The sequence below is a fragment of the Micrasema longulum genome, unplaced genomic scaffold (assembly GCF_059751315.1).
Source record: "Micrasema longulum isolate JH-2025_06_02 unplaced genomic scaffold, ASM5975131v1 h1tg003256l, whole genome shotgun sequence".
Taxonomy (NCBI): domain Eukaryota; kingdom Metazoa; phylum Arthropoda; class Insecta; order Trichoptera; family Brachycentridae; genus Micrasema; species Micrasema longulum.
Window position 1 is genome coordinate 198,187 of NW_028280340.1, and position 20,329 is coordinate 218,515.

General features: G+C 33.6%; 1 protein-coding gene across 1 annotated transcript in view; it reads right to left on the reverse strand.

The window, feature by feature from the left end:
* Positions 1-20,329, reverse strand: part of LOC148270923 (atrial natriuretic peptide-converting enzyme-like) — a 103,042-nt gene that overhangs the window by 50,648 nt on the left and 32,065 nt on the right. The window contains exons 2-5 of the mRNA XM_088242038.1: positions 16,243-16,357; positions 11,570-11,771; positions 5,140-5,898; positions 280-429 (exon numbers count right to left, since the gene is read on the reverse strand). Coding sequence (XP_088098164.1) covers positions 280-429; positions 5,140-5,898; positions 11,570-11,771; positions 16,243-16,357 — 1,226 coding nt within the window. The remainder of the gene's footprint in view (positions 1-279; positions 430-5,139; positions 5,899-11,569; positions 11,772-16,242; positions 16,358-20,329) is intronic.

Consider the following 20,329-nt stretch of genomic DNA (forward strand, 5'->3'; position numbering starts at 1 on the left):
GAAAACATAGAGACGTGTTGTATACCCAGTTCCTGACAACCTTAGGCCACGACGCGCAGCATTGAGCAAGACTACAAATATGAATCTGAATACATGTATTACTAACTAACAGCAAAGTTTGTGCTTCAAACATAAATTTCACGTGTTATATTCAAGGATTCACCATTTTGGATTAAGATGGACGCTTTTAATAAAACGAAATGGGTGATGAATGTAACAAGAGATCATAAAATCATAAGATCATAATATTTAAATGTACGAATTGGCACTGACACTAACCTGAATGGAGGGGTAAGCCCTGAAGTATGCGGCAAGTCCTCCTGCAATGGCGAGCAGAGCCACGGCGTTTACTAGAACCTGGGCGAAGCGAAACTTCAGGCGGCCTTGCGTCACGTAAGGGTTGGACGAGCGTCTCATATCGCGGATTATCTACAAACACACACAAGTTAAATACCACAGTGGAAATGTAATTTTAATTATGCAATTGAATAATCACAGTTTTTTTAAGTTCACTTCCTTTTGCTACTCTTTCCTTTATATTTTCCGTCCCCATCCCATTTTTTATTACATTTCCTCTTACTCCTGCTAAATTGTATGTTATGTTTTGTACGTGAAGCAAATAATTGGTTTGGTTATTGTTTGATTGGTTTGTATGTATTGTATTATTATGTATGACTGTTGGTTTTATTAAATAAAAAACCTTTTACATAACTAGATGTGTTAAAAAGCGGTAATTCGTTTTATAGTAGGCACAATTGCTTTTTACAATAAATGGTTTTCCTGGACAAATATCCAGAAAAAGATCGAAGAACTCCTATGAAACTCAATTCTCCAAAATCCTACAGAAAAATGGCCCAGATGAAAGCGTCATCCAGAACCGAAGAATATATAGTCTGAGAACGAGAACAGCCGACCCCAACAGCCTACCTAGGCAATGATTTGGGACAGTGCCAGGAAAAAGAAGAAGTGGAAGAATAAAAAGTAATGTCCATGTCCGCTTCCCAGTTGGATCATATGGTGTCCATAAACATCCTCGAGGCATCGCTGTCGTCTGCCAGCACCTGCGCATCCTCCTAAGTCAGGCTCGTATCCCTTAGATCTGACATGAACTGCCGATAAATAGTCAGCAGCGTACGTCCAGGACGTTAAAAACCTGACGTCTTTTAAACTAGGCAAACCTGGTTGACGCTCTCAGGAGGCGTCCGCAGTATATGGCCAAGCCAATCGTACCGCCTCTGCTTGATTATAGTTGTCACCGAGGTTTTCTGCGTCCATTCTCTTATTACCTCATTCCTTAAGAGTCAAACCACCGTACACTTAAGATTCTGCCGAGACATCTATTTTCAAAAATCAGTATTTTGCGGTTTTGGGCCATAGCGAGGTGCCACGATTCGCATCAGTATAGATAGGAGAATGGGCGTTATGCAGGCGTTATTCGGTTTTCACTGAGTAAATATCCGATCTTCAGATAGCCTTCATATTGAATGAGGTGCCGGCTATTCATAACATAATATACTCCCGAGTATTTAAAACTCTCGGCCCTTTTGATGACTTGGTTTGACAGTATATGGGTTTTTGTAATATTAATTTTATACCAATGCATGCGGAGTACCTATTTAGCTTATTTACTGTGACCTGATGACCCCCGACTGAATCGTCAATAATTATAACTGCATCATCGGCATTCTCTAGGTCTCGAGAGTTCATGATAAATACAATACAACAATAAAATGAAATAATAAACAGTTTAGGATAAAAAAACTATTTTTTTCACATTATATTTGTGCTCTAATCTTTTATTTTAACGATCATTCACTCTTTAAATAATTTTTTTTGCCAATTAGCGAACGTATCCACTTTCGATAATTATTTGTTTAAGGTTTTAATTTTTTAAGGCCACTTTATCACAAAGTCGATCCGCGACTCAACATCGAATTAATTTTCAATCGCAAAAAAGTGAAGACACGGCTGTAGGTTAGCATATTACTTTGTCACTTGACATTTGACTTGTGGAAGGTTCATAATTCTACCAACGTAATATAATACGCAGGCATTCCCTCGGAAAATTGAAAGTCATTGATCTGTAACATAATGATGTCGAGTATATATACATTCAAATATCATACTATACTTTCGGATCAAATAAATGTTAGCCAGATAATAAAACGAACCCCTTTAAATCTGTAATCTCGTAAAAATGTAGAAATGTTAAAAAATTATTCATCCACATGAAAACAGTTCAATATTGATAATGTTTTTGCTACGAGGGTTTTACAAATTATGTCAATATTATATTATAAAGTCAGATTTGAATGGAATATTTAAGAGATACAATCAATGTTCTTAGCTCTTTGGGGACATGTTTTGACTCCAAATGAAAGACTCTTTATTGATAAATGACAGTTTTACAGAAATCTTATACCTATTACGTGTAACGTCATGACTAAAAGAGCGTTTTCACAGACGGACTATTGTAAAAGGCCATTACGTGGATTTTACAATATTTTTCTGTCCTAAGACTGGACCATTGTTCACGTTTAAACAGCGATTTGTAGGACAGGACGTTGTTCCGAGACATTGTCACGGAGATAGACGGGCAGGCTATCTCTGCGGAACAATGATTACCGCCACCACCGCGCGCAGCCTTATTATCCTCGTGGGAACGGGCGCTGACAGGACCTTGTGACAAAAGCGATTTGCTCGACGTGCGCGACAGCCTTTTCTTTTATGCTGAAAATGTCGGCAGAAAAAATACCGTTTTATTATTTAGTTATTTATTTATTTCTTACAATTCGAATGTATTCTGGCAATGATATTTTTTTTGAACTCGCTCGTAGTAAATGTCGCCGTGTATTCATTTTCGCAGCGCGCACCTGTGAACTGTGGCCGAATTTTCGTATTATCCCAGTGTTCTCTCTTCCGCAGTCGAGGCTGCTCACGAAGCTGGGACAAGACAATATTGTCCTATCTATTAAATTGTCCACGTGTAAACCACATTTTAGTTTAGTAAATAAATCAATTTGATACATACTTAACACCTGTTTTAATATTTCAACATTAAACTGACTTTGAAATATAAAAGGTACGTGCAATTTTTAACCATTAGAAAAAAATAACGAGTTCAAAATGGCGATTGGACTTATTATTTCAATAAAACCGTTTGATTAATATTGAAGATAACTATTTGTAATAATTTCTGTTCTGTGGGTTTTTCGGTTTTTTATTAACATTATACAGTAATTGAGTACAGTGACAGTTTATGGTGACACAACCAGGAGCGACCCATGCCATTAACTTGGCTCGACTCGCTAGTAAATCGAGTTGGGGCATCATATAACGGGGTTTTCTAATAGATGATATTAAAAGTAATTTTTTTTGTGTAAAATCACGTTTTCATTTGTAAATAATTGTATTATTTATTTATTTACTTAAACGCCTTGTAGGCTTTTACATGTTTTTACATATATTTGTATATAAAGAACAGATATATATTTCATACAAAAGTAGCCAAAAATTGAAAAGTAATAAGGATAAGAAAATAAAAATATATACAAAAACTAATCTTACATTTAGAACATACATTCATATATTCCAGTAGAGAGAACAGAACTTCATTTTTTCCCGTCGGTCATATTAAAAGAATCTTAAAATTAGAAGAATGTAGAAAAATAACAATTAATACAGATGTAAGTTAATAAAAGGTATACAATATGAAACAAGTATTATTAAGGTATTTAAATTTGGAGGTAATAAATTGATACACTGCCTTTTAAAATTCAATAGTGTGGTATTAAATATATCTATATCATTTGCGTATTCGTTTGCAAACACATAAATTCTCCTTATAGGCGAGTGTGCACTGTAGTTAGTTGTAGATACATTTATATATAAGAGTTTTTATAAGAGTTACATTTATATATAAATTACCTTCTCTTAAATGTTCTTCATCTCTGTTGTTATATGTTAATATAAGAGTTTATTAAATCGAGTAATCTGGCCGGGCACTCGCAAGTTAATTAGTTATGACAGTTCGGAACAGTCAAATATTGAATTGAATATTTATATAAATACAACAAATCATTTAATTTTCTTCTAGTTTCTAATGTGTTTAAATTTAAATATTTATTTAAGTATGTATAATTAATATGTTCAACTGGAATACCTAATTTAAAATTAACGAAACGTAAAAAATTATGTTGAATTCTTTCGATATTATTTATATGCACTTTATAATATGGTGATCATATAACCGAGTTGTATTTAAGTTGGCTACGTACTTAATCAACATATACAATTTTCATTACATAGACTGAGTCAAAGTCTCTAATCGTACGTAACAGAAATTCGAGAGTTTTCATGCTTTTATTAGTTATGCCCTGTATATTTTTAATGCAGAACTAAGTTTGGACAGAAGCACTCCTTACATGTTGGTCCAAGATCCTTCAATATTCTAACCAAGGATCTACAAAACATTAAATCACTGGTACAGTTTAAAGTAAGTTTGAGGTCTTTTAGAGAGATTAGCATGATTTCTTTTCTTTTCTTTTCTTTTCTTTTCTTTTCTTTTCTTTTCTTTTCTTTTCTTTTCTTTTCTTTTCTTTTCTTTTCTTTTCTTTTCTTTTCTTTTCTTTTCTTTTCTTTTCTTTTCTTTTCTTTTCTTTTCTTTTCTTTTCTTTTCTTTTCTTTTCTTTTCTTTTCTTTTCTTTTCTTTTCTTTTCTTTTCTTTTCTTTTCTTTTCTTTTCTTTTCTTTTCTTTTCTTTTCTTTTCTTTTCTTTTCTTTTCTTCTCTTTGCTTTTCTTTTCTTTTCATGGTCATGTCATACCATATATATGTGCTATAAACATTTTAATAATTAAAAAAGGAATGGCCCACGCTCAGACGCTGTAGTCTTTGTGGGCATTTTTTCCAAATCATGTTATAGCTTAATTTTAAGATGTATTTTCTAAAGTGTATTTTTAAATTATATATATATATAAATAATATGTGTATGGAAAAATATACAAATAAAGAAAAGAAAAAGTTAAATTTTTCATCAAATATAATACCAAGATCAGTCATTTCGGTCACTCGCTCCAAATTTATAGAATTTATAGAGTAGTTGGAAGCAATTAGGTTGTTATTAATAATGGTATTCTAACCTTGTGATGTAACGACATATTGGATCCATTTTGAAATCTGACGATGGTCTGCAGACTGGCGGGGGTGGAGGCGCTCTTGGTGAGGGGCGACCCCCCGGGGTCCTCGGCGGGCGGGGGCGCGGGGGGTGCGGGGCTCAGCTTGGAGCACAGGCGGCTGCTCTTGTGGTGCGGCAGCAGTGGAGCCTCCATGGTCTTGGTGGTGTAGCTCGGAGACGACGTCTGGCTGAAGCTGTCGCTGGACACGCTGGAGTCCTGGCGAAGAGACGCCTTGCCACCGTTGTTCTGGTTACACGGGACCGTCGTGAGAGGCGGTGGAACGTTTGAACTTTTTTTGTTTGAATTGATACTGTCCTGTATCTGGTTAATATTCTTTTGCGTTTGGGGCTTTTGTTTGTACGTGTTCTTCTGGGTGTTTTGGTTGTGGTCCTCGTTAGTACCCCCTGGAGCGTTGTTGTTGCAGACCTCGAAGCTGTCGTTTCTGTACGGCGGGTCTGTCTGCGGCGCCGGCTTCTTTTCTCTGGGCCGGTTGGTCTGCTTGGGGGTGAACATGGTGTACAGGTGGCTGTTCTTGTCGGGCGGGGGCAGGTTCCTGGCGGGGGGCGGCGGCGGCTGCGGGCCGCAGCGGCGCGGCGGGGGCGGCGCCGCCAGCGCCAAGGGCGGCGGGGGCACGGGCGGCGGCGGGGGCGCCGCGGGGGACCGCTTGGGCACGGCCGGGACCCGCTGCGGGATCGGGGGGGGAGGAGGCGGCCTCTGCGTGACCTGGACATTCAAGAGAGGCGAAATTAGAAAACTACATTTTATATCGAATTCGATGTCATTAGCAGTAGTTATTCGTTGTTAAAGTCATGCTAAGTTATTTAGTTCGATTATTAAGAATAACATTTCATAAATATTATTAAATGTTTAGGTTTAAGATTGTTTTGAATCAAAAATAGTGCATCAAAATATTAATTTGGTTTTGTAGATAGCGATATAATATTATGTATCTCAACGCGTCATGGAATGCAGGACCTGCCATCAAAGGGCGCTGTCAAAACATTATAAAACAAACAGCACAAGACTGATCGCTCTTTCCACGCCCGACAGCTCCCAGCGAATACTTTCCGTCAAATATCTTAAGATCTTTGTTATAAAGTATTTTTAAATCAATATTTTTACTGTTTGCCTATTCGCAACTTGTGGTGCATAGAGCGTAATTCGATCATCTGTTACATAAAGGTAAGGTCATCGGTTCTACGCTTAAGGTGCCAGTCCAGGAACAATAAAACATTGCGGTTTAAACACCCTTTAAAATCAATATTTCACGTCCACCCTGCCTGGAATCGGACTAGGACCCTGAGAATGGTAGACGAACGGTCCAACCACTACACGAGGCGGACTTATCTTTACTTGTTCGGTCGGACGAAGAAACATAAAAAACTCAGTGAAAAATAAATCTCATCCATCAAGTAATCCAAATGGTGTATCATTTGATAAGCATAATTCTTAATAACTGTAATTAACTAATGTCGAATCGGGACAACCCTCCAAGGGATTATATCCCAACACATGTAATTATTTACCATATTTCGTCGCCGTTCAACTAAAGTCACCAACCCTAAAACAGTCACTCTTGAGTTGAATATGTCATTCAAAGTCCGAAATTATGTTATTTAAGACGCCAAAGTTACTTAGTTAGAAAAAAGTTGGGTAAATCGAAATTATTTATTGTTATAGTCCTTAAAATATAGCTTGATTAGAATCACAGCTGTCAAACTAATTTTATTAGGGATGGGAAATTACTGATCATTGATCAAATCGATTTTATCAGTTATTTCACGCAATCATGAAACTCTGTTTCCAAAAATTGAAATTAAAAACAACAAAACAAGCCTATTATAGTGTGTTTAACATAATTGTTCACCAAACAAAGAGACATTCATACTTTTTTCATGAACAACATCAAACGAACATTTTTTTTATTCGATCAATTTACATTGATCAATTTGTCCCATCTCTAACGTTTTTGCAAAATGATGTAACCTTGTAAGAACGTCGTTGATAAATAGGTTTCTTTTAGTTTTGAAGTTGATTGACACATCATACATTAAAATATTAAAACATTTTACTATCAAAATGGATATGTTTCGATTGTCTTTATATACTTAATAAATTATAGGTTAAATGTTCTAAATGCCACAAATTAATCTGTAGAAAATTTCTCAATATTATTCTTTATTTACTAAATGATTCTTTATTTTTTATTTAGGTATCTTTATCATAATGTATACTTAAGTGTTTGTGTATATATATATGTGAGTCCCTCAGTATCAAAGATAGCCAAACGCTAAAAATTGTATCAGAAGCGCCCAACTGCATATTTAATACTTAGTAAAAATAGCGTTTCTTGTTATGTTAACCTTTAGGTTAATTGTTCTAGTGTTAATGACACCAAATTATACCAAATAAAAAATATTTTTTGGAAATATTGAAACTAAAATGCTATTACAGATTTTTGAAATTTTCTCAAATATATGTATGGAATCGTTTGACTATCTTTGATACTGAGAGCCTCATATGTGTGTGTATGTATGCATATGCATATTTATTTAAGTGTGTTTATTTACAAATGTAAATATATTTAATATCTTACTATAAACCCACTACTCACTTACCTCTGTGGGTACATTTCGTAATTTAAACTTATTATTGTTTCTTTTAGTTTTTTTTGGTTATTATTACGTTTACTTTTATTTATAATCTTATGTTACACTGCTGCATTTGAATGTATTGCTAAAAAAATATAAAAGCCTATTGGGCGTATGAATAAATACATAAATATTACTAAATATGCTTTCTAAAAACAAAGAAATATAGTAAATTATTTTTCCAACTTGAAAAAAACATAATTTTATTTTATTTATTTCTAGATCTTATCTTTACCTAGACATAAGATTATAAAAAAGCAAAAGTCACCAAACCAAATTTGAGCCACTCAAAACCCTACATATAATATGTGAAAACGTATCTTGAAGAAAAAGTTATCAATATAATGTATTTTAAGATGTGAAGGAATTGATGTTGTCTACATAAAAATCTGATTTTACCTTGGTCTGCAAACTTTCAAAAGGTGTTTTTTGGGTTAGTGACTTTTACCCGAACGACGACGAATTTGGTGTCTTCCGGTATATAAGTACATAATATCCAACCCTATAATCCTATTGATATAATATGGTATTCCACTTGACGTATATCCCACGGAGATCTAAAAGCGCGTAGCTTTTACAAGTAGAAGCGGGACGCAACGTCTCGACTTGTCAGCCAACAGCCAACACACAAGATGGTGACATGACAGTCTTCTCCTTTGTTTCACGTGACTGTCATTGTAAGTTAATAGAACACAATACCTACGTCCCACTTACTCATTACGTATGAAACGAGCTTCGCTTAATTTACGGAGAAAAGACTATAATGCTTTGCACAACAAGATTTTCTGGGTTATTATGACTTGTGTCGTTCGCACTCTATTACAAAGTTTCGGATCGCATTTCAGAGTCCATCATCAGTGTGATGTATAGGCGGCTCCATGAGCAGATCGCGAAATATTACTCTGCGCACATAAGAGTCACAAAATGAAATAACACTAACGAATAATTCGTAATCACGGATATTCACGGACAATCCGGAAACGCGGGTGCTCCGTAATAAACGATCATCGTAAATTATGGATAAAATTGAGTCAAGCGTAACCATAATAACAAATAATCCAGACTAGTTCCGAAATTTTGAAGTCACTTACAATCTGAAATCACAGATAATAAAAATTACGGACAATCCGGAATCCCGCGGATGATAAGTCAAAAATGGTTCGGAATCATCAAAGTTTCTGATAATTTTAAATCCGTAATTTAAAATTCTCAGCGAGAATTTTTGAAAAATTTATTCAATATAAGGGAAATACACAGTTTATTATGAACAAATATATACCAATCATTTATAAAGTTATTTAGTTTTGAAAACAAAAAAGTCCAAGTCTATGACTTGTATATATTGCCAGTGATGACATACTGACTAGAAATTATGTTTGTGAGACAGTAAAGTTACCAGAAACTAAAATGCACGCAACGATCCACGAAAAGCCAGATGCTCGGTGTGTGTCTAAGAAACAAAAAAATAAATAAAGATATAAGGCGCCGAATTGGAAACGTAAATATCATCAATCATACAGCAAAATTAAAATGGCAGTGGGCAGGACACTTAGCAAGATAAAATGATGGCAGGTGGACACCCAGAACAATAAAGTGGAGACCATGAGCAAACAAAAAAATTGTTGGAAGGCCATAAAAAAGATGGGTCGATGACATTCCCTCGATAGCCGGTATATATATATACAAGATACACAATGTCGTTAAAAATAGTTATCACGCGCCATTGTTCTTGGATCCTTACACTATAGTTAGAAAAGTTAAGAGGAACAAACCTTTTACAGTAAATATACCATAAGCACTATAAATAAATAATAGTGCATTGAATAAGCAACTCCCATAAAAAAAATACAGTGCTGAAATGGTTGGTACTATATTTCGTATCCACGTATTTTACTTTTCCGTTTTTTTATTTCTCCCTAACACAATGCATATTTGGAATAAACCATGTATCTTCAATAAAATGAATCGCTTTTTTTTAGGCTAATATGGATGCATGCGTCTGAAGAATAGAGTTAGATTGGACTCATAAAAGTAATAAACCAAAATCAGTGATCGAACATCTCATTTCCAAGACAAACAAAAACGTTTTTTTTCCGAGCATCTTAGCCTTGTACATGAAACGTAAGGCTACTAAATACAGAGATCCAAATGTATATATAAAGAAAAGAAATAAGATACAATCAGGTGTCATAGGAAGAAATGGAGACGTTTGGAAGAAGTCTATATCCAGCAGTGGAAATAACAAGACTGAAGAAGAAGAATAATATAGACCGATCATATCATTTGCTATAATAGAATTAACGAAAGCCAACTAAATTTATGTTTCCACTAATGGGAAACGTGGAAATATTTAGAATCATAATACGTGAGTGAACAAACAACCAGAGACATGCGCTCTTCTGCGCTCCTACATTTGTAATATATTATAATGTATTTACTAATTATATGACAGACATAAAAAGCTAGACAAATCACACCTTTGAAAGATATGTTATTGGTTACTTCAGCTAAATTGCTGGTAAATTAAGTTTTATAGCACGTGCTTTTATCCCTATACATTATTTCGCATATTACTATCCTACTTGGTCAACGTAGTTACGTATTATCTACTCATCTGGATGTGCAGTAGGTTCGCAGACTCTCGCATTCCAACGCGATGCCCTTCTGACATCCCTCAGCCCCCCGCGCTTACTTCATGCCCTGCAAGACCCCTAAATTTGACACCCCCCTTAATTTTTACCTTCTATAAGGCAGATTTCTAGTTCCAGAAGTGAGAGAAATCCGGATCGTCTTCTAACCTTTCTGCTTACCTATCTTCTTGGTACTTTTTGGTAAAGACACCTACTCTGGGTTCTCCTGGCGAACCAGCTTATTTTCCTTATGTGGAACTCTTTGGTACTAAACTATGCCTTGGCCCTCATCCCGTACGATCATATTATATTGTCAACCCTTGCTAATCTAGTCGCTTGCCTTATTTGGCACAACCGGGTTCGTTGGTTAGACATATAATTGGATTTATTCAGATCATAGTAATTGATTCCGAGTACCTACTCAGAAAAGTTCGAATACTGGCTGTTAGGCCCTTTCGCTAACTTCTAAATACGGTGTGAGACATCTACTAGGAAGAGATAGTTTGGCCGTCTAAACACCATGTGTTTCTTCGCCCGGGCCATCCGGAATCATAAATCAACCCCGTGTTTTGAACAATAACTCGACCGCCTCTCAATCTGCAAAATCAGTGCTTGTCAACCCGTGTAACCAACGATATTGCATTTATTTAATTTCCTAGTGCTTGTGTTGTATGTAATGTATGAACTGAAGCAATAAATATATTTGAAAGATAACCAGACGCGTTATAGTTTCTTTTTTGTTTTATATACTTGAACATTTGAATTGCGTGTTTTTTAAAAATATAAATGTGTGTTCGGATAGACGTGTATGTGTAAGTATATACACAAATTTATATTTCGTACAACGTGTATAAATATAATTTATTTGTATATTACATGAATGTATATAAATGTGCTTGTATGTATGAATGCATGTGTACATAAGTGTAATTATGTAAATACAATCGTGTTGTAACTTAAAACCGATTTAAAAAATAAACCCATGCACAGGATTTGCCTACTAGGTGTTCTAATAGTTTATCTTATTATAAAGTCGGGTTAGTTGGATGCGTGTTACATGGAATGGCATGCACATGCACAAATTATGGCAGTGTGGATGTTGCGTGCACTTACCTGGATAGGGGCTCGCGGCTGCGGCCGCGAGGGGGGGCAGTACGGCAGTGCGTCCGAAGGGCAGTACTTGAAGCCGGCGGGGGCCGGCGGCGGGCTGCAGTAGCCGGCGGAGTGTCGGCGGGCGGGTGGCGCGGGCCGCAGTAGCGCCAGCAGCCCGCGCTCCGCCCCCGCGCCTCCGGCCAGGCTGGCTGCGCGGCTGCATCTACCCACACCGCACACCATGCACTCAAACAACTTCATCATCATTTTCCCTATCCGATTACAGTTGTGCATAGGGCACTGCATCGGTGCTCCACTTGAAGCGTATCTTGATTAGTCAGTCTTACGCTTTAGGTGCCAGGCCAGGTTCAATAGAATATCGCAATGTAAAACCACATTTCAAACAAATGTAATATTTCATATCAACCCTGCCAGGATTCAAACCCGGCCCCGGGACCTTGAACCGCTGCACTACGAGGCTGACTAATCTCCGCTCGATTTTGTTTTTCAGGGTTTTTACCCGCGATCAGTCATCGAGTAGAAAGCACTAGTCTAGGATTCAGGTAATATTTCGCATCACTCTATTCAAACAAATTAATAATGGATCATCTTCCTGTCTCCTTCCAAACTCAGTATTCCACCCAACTTTCCTCAACATATAGGAAATGTGTATTACGTAAGTATGTTTTATTAATAAATTAATATGTGCAAGCTTTATCTACCTACCAAAAAATAGTTGTAATTTGAAAACAATCATATGTGCAAATTTCGATCAATTTTTCTTTTGGCCATTCTGTTTTTCGGTTGGCTGGAAGATATTGCTATTGGCAATATGCCCGCCAAAGTTCACTTATTCTTGTACTTGAAGTATAAAATATTTTATTTATTTATGTATTGGTTGTTAGTTAACAGAAGTTCGTCTTGTTCGTTTTTTTCCATGTTTAAAAATGATCACCAAAAGTAAAAAAATGTTAAAAGTTATATGCCATTCGAAAGAACATTTTCTGCTCTACAAGATCCTATGGTTTCTTTAACGTTATATATAAATATAAACGAAAGTGAACATTTACCAACACCTCTTTCTGTATGCGTTCAATAGGGGGAATATAGTTGTCAAGCTGCTTACGATATGAGCGCTAAGTGCGGTGAAGATGCAATTAATTATTGACTATAGTCCTTAAAATATAGTTTGATTAGAATGACTGCTGTCAAACTAAATTTATTAGTGATGGGAAATTACTGATCACTGATCACTGATAAAATCGATCTTTACAGTTATTTCATGCAATCATGAAACTCTGTTTCCAAAAATTGATAAAAAAACGCAAAAACAAGCCTATTAGAGTGTGTTTAACACAATTATTCACCAAAAATGAGACATTTATACTTTTTTCATGAACAACATCAAATGAATTATTTTTTTATTCGATCAATTTACATTGATCAATTTGTCCATCTCTAACGTATTTGAAAAATGATGTAACCTTGTAAGAACGTCGTTAATAATTAGGTTTATTTTAGTTTTCAAGCGGATTCGATGTTTCAAGCATTGTATTAAAAAAATAAATTAACACGCCAGATACAAATGATTTTTTGTGTGTCAATTTAAATAACTTCTTTGAAGCTACTACAAAGTTAAGTAGTCACTTTTTCTGACAACTGTCATTCTAATAATGTTACATTTTAAAGACTATAATTTATTGTAAGATATTGAAGGAAAATACATTTTTAACTAATTTGTTTTATTTGTGTCCTCTCGTTTGCTTCATTTGGAAAAAAACAGACATAAATTATGTTTCATTACACCCAATATAAAAATAAATCATTTGAACATACCTAGACATGGTTTGCAATATAGACACTAAACCATCGATCTATTAAAACACATAGACGCGCCCTGAACCCTGAAAAATGATGACATTGAACTGATGTCCAACGCGTGTTTAATCGTTCTTTAACCGCCTGCCAGGTTTGCCTACTTGTGTCGTGAAAGCGTTTAAAAACCGTACAAACAAACATTATAAAAAGGATGGTGTAGCTTTGAATTGGTAAGTATATATTTTAAAATATTAACAAAGCTTGACACAACTCTTACTAATATGAGTGCACTGGTACAAACACGTTAATACATTTATACATTATTACGAGGTCATATTATTTTAGCATTCCCCAAAATCCAGTAAAGATAAACAAATCGGTAGAAATTCAAAGGTATTTAGGGAAAGAATCTGATGGGGTCTATCACTAACTAATATTGTTCGTGAACATTTAAAAACAAACATTTTTCAAACCAAAAATGGGTATCCTCCTCTTTTTTTAATGTATGAACTTTCGTCGAATGCAGCCCTGGTATAAATTTACAAACTTAGTAACTATGGGTACGTTTTCGTGTCACTCCTTTTTAAATATTCTACTTCATAGGGCGCGCGTCTATGTGTATAAACAGGTGTTTATGAAAAAAAAAAACGATGTACGAATCTTTTTTTTGAAGCTATACAAATAATTTTATTCGAATATAAAACTAGTTTCTTATTGGCATCGGACGTCGAGTAGTTTAGTCGACTAATGACTCAAAAGTGTAGAAGTATAATTTTCCACATTTTCCCCGTTTTCAGAAAAATACAACCCACCATCTGTTTTCCTTTTATTTTTGCGCTAATTGCTAAAAGCTTTCAACGATGGGCTTAGAAAACTGCTCAGCTTAAACTATTTTTTTACTGAAGCACGTTTTCATTTATTTTTCGTGTTACTAGTCAGATACTTTTTTATAATTCTATGGAATTATAAAAAAGTATCTGACTTTGTATGTACGAGTATATATTCCTGAAATTAACTGTAGTTGAATTATGTACTTATAATAAAGTATCTTAGAGGGTAAAACACGAGAGTCCACTTTTTGCTGTTTAGTGCAAAAATTATCGCTATAAGCTATTTTTTTATTATTTATATCAATATACGCATTACAAAATTAAAAAACCTATTCCTAAATCTATGAGGCCAAGAGCCATGTGTTGAATTGGGATACAACCTTATGAAAAGTGGAAGGACGCATATTATTAAAGTCTACTAAAATTAACATTATTACAAAAACAAAAAAATAAATAAACATCTGGACAACGCGCTCAATAGTGTATAAATCTATGCAATGTCTGCAATGGTCTCTTCCCTTAGACAAAATCTAAACTTGTACACTTCTTCTTAATATGGCTTTCATTTTGGAGAACTTAATACGTTCATCCAAAATATTAAACACTCTGGGGCTACAAAAGAAAAATTTCCCTGAGCGAATTTGTTTGTGTTTTTGATATTCAATAATTTAAATTACAGGAAAATCTCATACGAGCATTCTGCTGCAATCCACTCTTGTAACCGCATGACAAGAAATATGTCAATGACTTTTTAAAAAAAAATTCAATGTCCAGTACCATCATAGACTGAAACAATGTCTCAGATGAAAAAATTGGGGGACATCAAAGCATCACTCTAAGTATTAATTATTGTGCATTTATAAGGAGGTTCATGATAGACGCTGTGCAATCTCCACTGACTGGAAAATAGCAGAATACACAGTTCTGAGAGTGCCAATGTCCAAGATGTTCCTAAGTGAGCAGAATCCGTGACCCAGCTTTCCTAATTTGGAAACCAGGGATTGGATCTGTGCCTCCCATCGCAGATTTCTGTCAATAATTATACCCAGATATTTAATGTAGTCAACTGGTTTTGAAAGCTGGCACGAAAAATCTGATTTTATTTCCAGATTAAGATGGGATTCAGGTAATGACTTGTTTCCTTTCATACGTGAATAAAACACTGTCCAACTCGTCATAAAAATGCTTTTTTAATTAGAAATGAAATTCTGAAGTCAACTTTGTTTGAATGCAAAAAATATCTGAGGTGTCAGATACTTTATTTTAAACTGCGCTTTTTTTATCAAAATGAAAATTAACATTGAAAGTTCTTTATAGATTGAAATTATCTCATTTGGTCCTAAAGACATCATGTTTTGGCAATCGCACAATCACAAATTCTTGTTTCCCGAACATTTCGTTCTGTGTGACTCCCGTGGTTTATCCTTTAAGGTACAGATATAATTGATCAATTCTGTACCCGAAAATTTCGTTTAGTTGCACGGAAAATAATGTTCATTTCAAGCTAGGCAAAATCCGTTAGTTCTTTATTAGTAGTTATTAGTTTGTTAGTACAATTTTGCAATAAATGGCGTTAATCAATTAAATTAATCAGTGAAAAAAAATACAAAATATTATTTTCATAAATACACAAGGATTAAAAATTTTAATAAAATCTAGTCTTGATAAAAAGTCAAAACCTTTATCAATGTAGGGTTGTTAGATTCTTCTAAATTATTTATCCTTTTATTGTATCATTTTGATTGACTTTTTTTTCAATCACAACAGGTCAAAAGGGCCAATTACAGTGGTGAATTACAGCGCAGATTACCTAGGCTTGAGAAATATCACATTTTAAGTGTTGAAATATCACAGTGATTCAATTACGTAAGTCTCAAGTGAGAGGCAATGAAATATTAAAAAAAAACATTAAATTCTCTGTCTAATCTTTACCCAAAACACTCGAGTAAATAAAAGTGCTCGTATAGTAAGAATAGGTAGGAAGTAGTTTTTATACAAAACTTTGTGCTGATAAATTGGGTTTATTGCACAATTTGTAATGTTTACCTTGCTCTGTTGCTGTCGAACCCGTGATCCGCTACACCTGTTGGGTTTAATCCATCGGGATGTAGTTGCTGGCTTACTACGCTGCCACCCTGCGCCCACGCTACTGTCAGCCAATCTATAACAACCAATCATATATTAGTAAAACAGTATTTGTCTAAAAATATTTAAACTCATCAAAATATTATTAGTAAAATCATCTGGTTCAAATTAGTAAGTTCAATAAACAATTGAGAGTTAAAAACTCTCGCCGTGGTTTAGCTTGGAAACCAATTCAGATTAGAATTAACCCTTTTCACCTTGCTCTAATTTGTCTCATAATAAAAAATAATGTCTGTATTTAATATTACATGTAACAGTTAAAAACATTCATTACTGTAAATTTTGTAAAAATGTTTGGGATACTAAACCATTATTTCTGTACCAAATCATGGTAAATGAACTTTATTTGTATGTGGAGATTTTGGGATAAACCTATTTCATGTTTTGTAAACAATTGTGATTATTTGACGATGAGAAAAACAATTTTGTTGTATTTTGTTGTCTGTCTCTACACAATATATGTTTTTGTAACTATGGTAAACAAGGAAATAAAATGAAAATGAAATGCCTATCAAATTTGATAACGGTTTCATCTCTAGATTCAAGAACGTCATGTTTGGATTCTGAACTAAACCGAGGAGGATTTGATGGTTCCGATAATCACGAGAAAGCAACTTAATGAAGATATTTAGACATAAAATGAGTCACGAGTTATTTGTAAGAGCTCTAAAGACCTTGAATTTAGAATTCGAGGCATAGAAAAGCAAGAGGCAGAGGGAAATTAATATAGAGAAAGGAAAAGTAAAACTAAGGAAACAAACGCGGAGTTTGCTAAAACACGCTTTTTAAATACCACAATTATGAATTGTTAATAAATTAAGTTCCTCTCCTGATAACTTTTGGTAGAACCTTCTTTATTATTATAATACTAGTTCTAGGAACGACGTTTTAAAAGCAAATTTGAAACACTTGGGTGGACGGACCGTTATTTCTGTTCACCCAGTGAATCCTTAATTTTAAAATTATTTTCTAAAGTTGACTGTTTCCAAAATATGAAAAATCGAGTTTTATATCACATCATATAAATTTTAGGACGCAAAACATATTGATATATTATTTTTTTGCCAAAACGCATAACTTTTGTTTGTATTTGTAGTTTGAAAATCAGTTATTTACTGTACAAAAAAATATATAAGTCTATTTTTTTCCAAATTTCAAAATACATACCAAAAGTAAAACATAATGATAATAGCTAGTCGTTATTCGAAAGAAAAAAGCTATTATGTTAGATGTATTATTTTATTTTATGTGAGCATTTTTGATACCTCCTTCTGTTCACGTTTAATTGAGGGAATAAAACTGCCAAAGCTGCTTGCTTTATTTGCGCAGTGCATGGTGAAGATGCTATGAATTACTGACTAATTTGTAAAAAAATGAAGGAGAATACATCATTGACTAATTTGTTTTCTTTATTTTTGTTGCGTCCTCTTGTTATCTTCATTTAAAAAAACGGACAGATTTTATGTTAACACCCAATATACTAAACTGACTATTTCAAGGAATTAGTTTGGAAAAATTCAAAACAAAAAAGAAATTTTTGCAATATTATTAATTATTATTTATTTATTTATTTATTTATTTATTTATTCACACTTATTATCAAAATACAATTCCATATTCACTTTGCCCAGCTAACAAGGGTACATACCCCGTTCCAAGCTAGGCAATTACATTTTAATATATTATAATACTTAACAAATTAATATAGAGCACAGACAAACACAATATATACTTATTCGGATACACATTTTGATTCATATACATACATACATACACATATATACACACATGTATATATAAATATACACATATATACATATGTACATACACACACACGTACATACACGCATGCGCATACACATACATACATTCATAAAAACATAGACAATTTATTTATGCGAAACTTCATGGTTGTCATCTATAAATATATATTTTTTAAATTATTCTTTATTTTTTATATTTTATTTTTGACATCCAGTAAGGTTCTCCAATCCGTGGCATGCATCAACTTTTCTGACTCCCTACGACCAATGTCATGAAAGAGCGAGGTCAACACCTTCCGTAACTTGACAACACTCCCGTCTTTCCACGATTCTGGCAAAAGGTTATGGACCTTTTTGCCTACGTTATAGTGTTGTCTCGATGCCAGAACAGTGTTGACCCCTTCACTTAGTATCAGATCCCTATTAGAGTATCTTGTGTTATGGTTGTGGTTGACGCTTGGGTAAATGTCTCTCTTTATGTGTGTAACCACTACCGTTCTCAATATATACTGTTGAATAATATTCAGTACTCTGAATTCTTTGAAGAGCAAGTCACTTGGATAGCGAAATGTTTTTTTTTAAGATGACTCGGATTAAAGATTTCTGTGCAATTGCTACAGGTTCAAGGGCGGTTTTTGTAATTTATATTCGAGTAGATGGTGATTTATGTTTCTTATACAATAATGTTTTCTTTCTATTTCGGATGTATTAATGTGTATGATATTATGTATTGTCAAAAAAATGTTTTTTCTTATGTACGGTCCCAAATGAGTTTCTTTAATAACTCCTGGGAATATAATATATACTTTTTGTATTATTTGTTTTATTAATAATAAAAATAATAAAAATAGGTTAACTAATGAGTTGATATAATGCTATTAAAATAGCATTATATCAACTCATTAGTTAACCCAAAGAATTTTTTTTGATAATGATCCTTAAGATAAAAATAACCTTATTTAATTTACTTACATATAACTTTGAATTATCTATCCTTACCTCTGTTTTGTATAAATACATTTAACTCTTTAATAATGAGCTTTAATTTTCTTTAGTTATATTTTGTTTTAATTGTACCTTTATGTATTATAAGGAAATGTGTGTGCCATTGTTGAATAGACTAAATTAAGCCTTTTAAAAATGATCTAACAATAAAAAATCTTTATTATAGTTATGTAAGAACCCATCTTGAATTTGCGTCTATCGTTTGGAATCCACAATACATTACTTATATTGACAGGCTGGAGAAAGTACAAAACAAATTTTTAAAACATTTGAATTTCCGATGCTCTCTTATATTTCCAAATCATGACTTATCTGGACGTTTTCACAAACTGATTAACCTCGAAAAAAGGAGAACATTAATGGACCTCACATTCCTCTATAAAATTATTAACAGTCTAGCTGATTCGTCCCAGCTCCTAAATAAAATTCAAATTAACTGTCCATCACGTGCCCTACGAAATCACCCAACCTTTAGAATACCTAGTGTCAATACGAACTATTGCCAGAATTCGTTTTTACACAGATCGTGTTCCACTTTTAACAGCTTTTTTAACCATATAGATATATATCATACAGGATTACAATTATTTAAAAATAGTGTATTGAAAACTTTTGAATAAAACTCCGGTTGGTCCCTTTTTCTCTTATATCACTCAAATTACATACATTCATATTATTATTATAAATTAAATTTCTCTTTTGAAATTTTGTATTACTTCTAAAATCGCTTTAATGAAATTTTATCGACTTCTCTTGGTTTAAAATCTTCTCCTTATATTGCTTTTTCAAATTTTAAATGATTACTTGCCATACTTGTTATTCCTTCTTTATTTTTTCTTTTTTCTCTGCTGCCATTGGCATGTTTTTATACTTGTTATACTTTTAAACTACTTTTAATTACTTATATTATATATGTTAATAAAATCAATATATTGCTGCTCTTACTATAATGTGTCATTAATTTTGAAGATGTTTTTTAAATTGACCTAAATTTAAATTTATTTTCTTATATTTCACTTAAAGATTCTTCTCATCGTTTCTTTGAATCCCTTAAAATAAATATGTGTTTATGTTTTTCCTTTTTTAAAAAAAAATGTTATTACTATTTTATTTTATTTTTACATCTGAGTATGTTTTTCATTCTTTATTTCCATTCTTAATTCTTAATTACTTTCTCCATTTTTAATATTATTTCCATTAGTAAATACTCACTACAAACT